The 6158-nt window shown below is 34.5% G+C and overlaps 1 protein-coding gene across 1 annotated transcript; it reads left to right on the forward strand.

The window, feature by feature from the left end:
- LOC109233223 lies at positions 4393 to 6098 on the forward strand. The gene is made up of 2 exons (XM_019399010.1): positions 4393 to 4768; positions 5685 to 6098. Exons 1-2 carry the CDS (start codon positions 4560 to 4562, stop codon positions 5962 to 5964), a joined length of 489 nt encoding a protein of 162 aa, XP_019254555.1. The 5' UTR covers positions 4393 to 4559; the 3' UTR covers positions 5965 to 6098.

The raw sequence follows: 6158 nt of genomic DNA on the forward strand, positions 1-6158 counted from the left end.
AGACCCATAACTGCTGCATCATTGCTTCAAGTCTAGCAAACCCATCTTCCTGCCTTCCACCATGCTGCTACTGAGGAGGGTGATACCCCTGCTACTGATTCTGATTATTATATCCCTGTGGCCTTGGGTAAGGAGCCATATTATTAGGGGCTCTCATACCTCCCATGTTCCCAGTATTGAACTGTGGCTGGGCTGGCCTGTACTGCTGATTCTGCTGGCCCCAATTCTGACCACCCTGTCTCTGGCCTCCATAATTAGACGCATAGTTCATGTCTTCAGGATAGTAATGATAATCATGTTCTGCATTCCACTGATTACCAATGGGCTGACTAATGCAAGATGCACACAAGCCCCCATTGGTAGTGTCTACGATGTGTACCTGCTGCTTCTGCCCTGACTCTTCCACCTTTTTGGTGAGTATACTCATCTGAGTCAATAAGGTGGCCATATTTTCAGCCATAGAGTTAGATGGATCTAAAGGCACTGAGTGAACCACCGGGGTGATAGGTGCATTCCTGGTTATCCATCCCGAATTCTGTGCCATCTTGTCAAGCAGACTTTGGCCTTCTCTCCATGTTTTGCTCAAAAATGCTCCACCAGCTGAAGCATCAACTATGTTCTTCACACTATCTGACAATCCCATGTAAAACCGCTGTCCCAACATCAGATCTGGGACACCATAGTGTGGACATACAACCAGCATCCCCTTAAAGCGTTCCCATGTTTCATGTTGTGTCTCCATTGGTCTCTGTTTAAAACTCAAAATTTCATCAATTTGTTGAGCAGTCTTGTTGGGTGGGTTGAACTTGTTGTGGAATTGTTTGACTAACTCCTCCCAGGTTGTTATGGAATTTATGGGGAGTGAGTTTATCCAGGTCTGGGCAGCTCCTGTTACTGAGAATGGGAATAACAACAACTTGATTGCTTCTTGAGTTACGTTGGGCTGCCTTTGGGTTTTGCATATTGACAGGAAATTCTTCAAGTGCTGCTGAGGACCTTCGACTTGTGACCCCAAAAATAGTCCCTTGTTTTGCAACAAGTGCATCATATTATTCGTGATTTGGAATGATTCAGCCTGTATCAGCGGGACTACAATCGTTGTGGCCAAATTTTCAGCTGTGGGTTGTGCCCAATCATAGAGAGCAGCCTCTGGCACAAGAGGTGCCGGTGGATTGTTTTCGTGATCTCCCATGTTCGGTTCGGATTGTTCAATTGTTTGTTGCTGTTTGCTTTTCCGGTTGGCCCGGTTCAAGGCCTTAAAAACTTTTTTGGGATCTGATAGAGCTTCGAATTCTTCACCAGTTCTCCTTGAGTTTCTAGGCATGCACATGTGCAACCAAGTCAACAAACGTTAAAATTTCAATGTATAGATTGGGTATAGAGAAAACTGACTACACGAAGAATTTTTGTATTTCTTTTAATTGTAATTGATAACACCGTTAATTCCCCGACAACGGCGCCAAAATTTGATCACGCCCAACTATGCCTTATAAAAGGACACACGGACGTTACAAATATAATCTGAGTATTTATGCTCAGAGTCGAACCCACAAGGAATCAACCTATCAATTACTTTCGTTAGACTTACTAAATTCTATGGAATCAAGTTCCCCAAACGTTGTAAATAACAGTTGATGGTATTTCTAATAACTAAGACTGAAAATAAATAAACAGCTGAAAACTAACTATGCTTGAGTTGTAAACAATTATGAGAAGGTTCTAAGGTAGTGATTTCCCCTACTGATGGAATCCCTTCCGGTTATGTTTCATATAGATTCACCAAAATATCTCTATCAATCATGAGCACTCCTTTTACCGTAAATCTCTCCCGAGTAATCACGATAATTTACTAGACACACTCTCCCGAGATACACTAGCTGGCTTTGTTTATTACAGCTCACTTTAGATTGCACCCAAGGCTTCGTTATCCCTAATCCCGCCTTTAAACCCGCAGTTATAGATCCCTCTTATACTTTGGGAGTGGTGATGTTCAACAACTACCTAAATATGCACTCTCTCCTGAGTTATGCGCATTAAATAGGCACAACTAATTGAGGATCCTGTCAGTTAACTACAACAAACACGTAGTTGAACAAATAGAGATTAAACTGGCAAACTATATTAACATAATCACGAAGTTCATCCCTCAATAAGTCCATCAAAACCCTAGACAAAGGATTTAGCTACTCATACTAGTGTTCATCACAATAATATTCAATTTCATCACAAATCGTAAAAACAAGAGAAAGAAAGGAAGAACTCGATGGTTGTGTATCCTCCTTGCCTCTTGCCTCTCTCTTTCTTGCACTAAACTATGAAAACCTTGATAAATCCATCCTTGGGCGAGCTTGACCTTATATAAGTTAAGTGAATTTACCCCCAGACTTCCAAGTTTACCCCTGAAAATTTTCTTTCCGGAACTGGGACTAGCGCGGCCGCGCTAATGGCCGTGCTAGTGGACTAACATTCTGCCTCCCGCATCTGGTCGCGCTAGTCCAGGCCTTTATTTTCTCGATTCTTTTTCTCGTCTTCGCGCGTACTCAGCTCCTAGGAGTTTTTCTTGCTTCAATATAGCTCCAATCATAGCTTTAAGGCCTCATACAAGCTCCTCATCCTGCAACATATGAAATTCACAATTAGAGCCCATTTTTCATGATTTAACTATATTATGACATTAGAACATAATCAAGCTGGGGCATAAACAATCGTCAAATTACATAAATCTAACCTATTATCAATAAACGTATAGAATCTAAATCATAAATTTGCCTTCATTTGAAATATTGTATAATTCAACACATTATATGGGAAAATATAAAACCCAAGCTGACTTGAGCAGTCAAAGATAATTAATTCTCCATCAACCTATCAATATTAGAAATCCTTTAATTTTTGTAGACACATAAGTGGTATATACTTGTAAGAAAGGAACAATTCTTTGAAATTTCTAAAGTGACAAAATTAACTTATTATTCAATTCGCTAATGTGGTATATGCTTGTAAGAAAGGAACAATTCTTTTAGTACAATCTTGAAAACTAAATTGATTTTATTATCATCCATTGAAGTTCTTCCTTGTAGAACTCCTCATATATATATATATAAATAATGCTCTTTTATATTTTTCTTTTGGGAAGTTCGAATTATTAAAAGACAAATAAGATTGTTTTTGAAAATAAAACCTTACGCCTTTAATTAAGATTTTAAGATGCAAGGTAGCAGACTAGTAGCTCTACTACTGAATTACTCCCTCTGATTCATTTTATGTATGCTTTAAGATTTTACACACCCTTTTATAAATAAGAATATTAATAACCTTAGTATAAGAATATATTTTGAACTATCTTCTGTGTATTCTTTAAACGTCTCACATAATTAATGCTTCACTAATAGGAGTAAGAAGGATAGATTTGATAAGAAAAACATAATAAAAGTGACTTCTTATTTTTCTAAAAGAGCGGAAAAGGGAAACTTTATAATTCTTTTTTGGAATTGTTAGAATGATCTAAAAAGACAGTCCGACGTACAAAGTATTCTTCGTTTACGCAAGCTTCGAGGAAAGGCCGCATTCCAAAAGTGTGTGATGTAGACAGTATATCCTAATACAAGCATCAGTGGTTGATTATGAAAATACTTGAAAATGTTCCCAAAACAAAGGAAATTTGGTTAAAAGAAGTAGAATAATCAAAGATTTTAAGCTCTTTGACCTGAGGAGGATGTAGCCTAATTACCAAGTACGAGTTCATTTAAATTCATAATTTTTTATACAAAGTATAGATATATATTAAAAATTTATTAAAATCTCAATAAATATTAATAAATCTTAATTTATAATTTTAATAATGTATTAAGTTCAATACTAATTTTTTTTAAAATTAAACCAATTATATTTAAGTCTTTGATCGACCTTTATTTTGACAACTTTTTTTCGAATATAGAAAAGAAAATTACAAACTACATGAGTGCCTGGAAATGTCAAAAGGCTGGGGTCCTAGTGTCATACCTTTGTGGGGACAAAAGTCACAAAGATGGTGACTTTAATTAGTTTCCCCAAAATAAAAAGCATGGTGAGTCACATTTGGATGTCTACAAAAATCTACCTTATCCACTTTGCCTAGTAGAATGAAAATTAACCCTAAAAAGTAATCCGTAATTAAAGAATAAATGCAAATTAAACAACATGAAAACTAACTAACCTTCCTCGATTTAAAAAAAAAAAAAAAGAAACTAATATTGTAATAATAATAAAATAATAATTATACACGTCAGTCATTATCCACCCACTCACTCAGCCAAACCCTTCAAAAATCTCTCAACCATGTAATCTAAAACATCAAGAGTTTTTTAATGTTTATCTATAAATAATTAAATTATTGGATTAAGACAAAAGAATAGTAGGAGATAAGTATATAAATGTTTCCTTATCAGAAACTTGATAGAAATTGCAACGTATTACCAAGTCTTGAGGAAACAAGAAAATCATTATCTTCTATTCCGTTACTTATCTCTATATTTTTTTCCTTTTCTTTAGCAAATTAAATTCAGTCATCTTTAAATATAATGGGGTTGAAAGAGAAGAATGGTGGTAACCAAATGAATAATGTTGAGACGTGGGTTATTATGGAAACTGAGAATTGTATTTCTGATGATTATTCCCTTCACTCAAATTCGTCGGAATCTTTGTCTTCGTCATTTGAGCTAGATGATGATGCTTCATCTCATGGACCTTTGTATGAGTTGTCTGAATTAATGGATCACTTACCTATCAAGTAAGTTCACAATTTATCATTATTTTAGCCTGCTTTTCGTTTAGTTCGCGTTTGGCTATAGATTTTTTCAAAAGTATTTTGAAAACATTATTTGTTTTGTTTATCAAATATGATCATGTGTTTGGAAAAAAAATTCAAAAATTTTTGAGTTCTCAAAAATTAGTTTAGGGCTGTTTTTGGGCGAAAATTTCTCCTTCACTCACAAAACTTCAACTTTTTCTTCGAATAAAATATATGTCCAAACGCTAGCGTAGTTGAGGTGGAGGGTTCAAACGCAATTTAGGTGAAGGGTTCAAATCTAAGATGTAGCGTAGCATCCCCTTCCACTTTTCTCCCTCCTTTGAAGTAATAAAAAAAAATTAAAAGAAATGGAGGGTTTGATGCATTTTTTTTATGGTAATAGATGATTAACTGCTATTTGATCCTCATATTCAAAGATGCAAAATATATGTTTTCTTCAAATTTAATCTATTTTTTTGGAAGGTTTTTAAAGTTTTTGAGAATTTCTGTTTGGGCAAAGAATTTAGCTCATGACTGTAAATATTTTTTAATTTGTCTTGTAAATTTTTTTGTCTTGTGTTACAATCTCACATATTATGGGTAATTACTTGCAATTATCTTTTATATCACCGTATATTATAGAAAAATATTGGGATTGATTATACAAATAGTTGATCGAACTTACTTTTATTTTTTTAGCCAGTATGCATATTTTTTTTTTAGTCCGTATACATAGATTATATATTGATTTTTCACACCAATATACATATAGTTGCACATATATTATATATCCTCCAGCTGGAGGATTTAATTTAAGCAGTTGGATGAACAGTTATTTATTTTAATTCTTCAAAAGGTTTTATGTTAAATACACTCTAAATTCTAATGAAATATATGAACTCTTGTGTGTGTGCAGGAGAGGATTATCAAAATATTATCAAGGGAATAGTCGATCGTTTGGATGTTTAGCAAGTGTGAAAAGCCTAGAGGATCTTGCAAAGAAAGGGAATTCTTATAATCAGAGAATGAAATCATTTAAGAGTTTTGGTTTAGATGTCAAAAGATCATCATTTCGTCCAAAAGCTACCATTAAAAAGAAATCCTACTCTTCAAGTTCAAGGAGACCTATTTTATCAAACACTACTCTTCATGTGGCTAATTGTACATCTCCCATTTCTTTGGAAAAGAATTTTTAGTTTATTAATTCTTAGAAAGCTTGTAGTAAAAATTTTTTTTTTTTTAAGCTAGCAACATGTGAAATTGTGATGGGAAAATGGTTGACATTTTCAGTAGAAAGAGAAACAAATTTTGAGCAGAAATGTTTGTTGATTGCTGAGGAGTAATTACTTTTAGTCCGCGTTATTTTTTCGTCTATTATTTTTACGGCGGC

The sequence above is a fragment of the Nicotiana attenuata genome, chromosome 10 (genome assembly GCF_001879085.1).
Source record: "Nicotiana attenuata strain UT chromosome 10, NIATTr2, whole genome shotgun sequence".
NCBI lineage: Eukaryota > Viridiplantae > Streptophyta > Magnoliopsida > Solanales > Solanaceae > Nicotiana > Nicotiana attenuata.

Excerpts from the sequence above, each read along its gene's own strand:
- LOC109233223 (XM_019399010.1), top strand. The coding sequence starts at position 4,560 with ATGGGGTTGAAAGAGAAGAATGGTGGTAACCAAATGAATAATGTTGAG. Across the intron at positions 4,769-5,684 it reads ATGGATCACTTACCTATCAA|GAGAGGATTATCAAAATATT; the intron begins GTAAGTTCACAA and ends GTGTGTGTGCAG.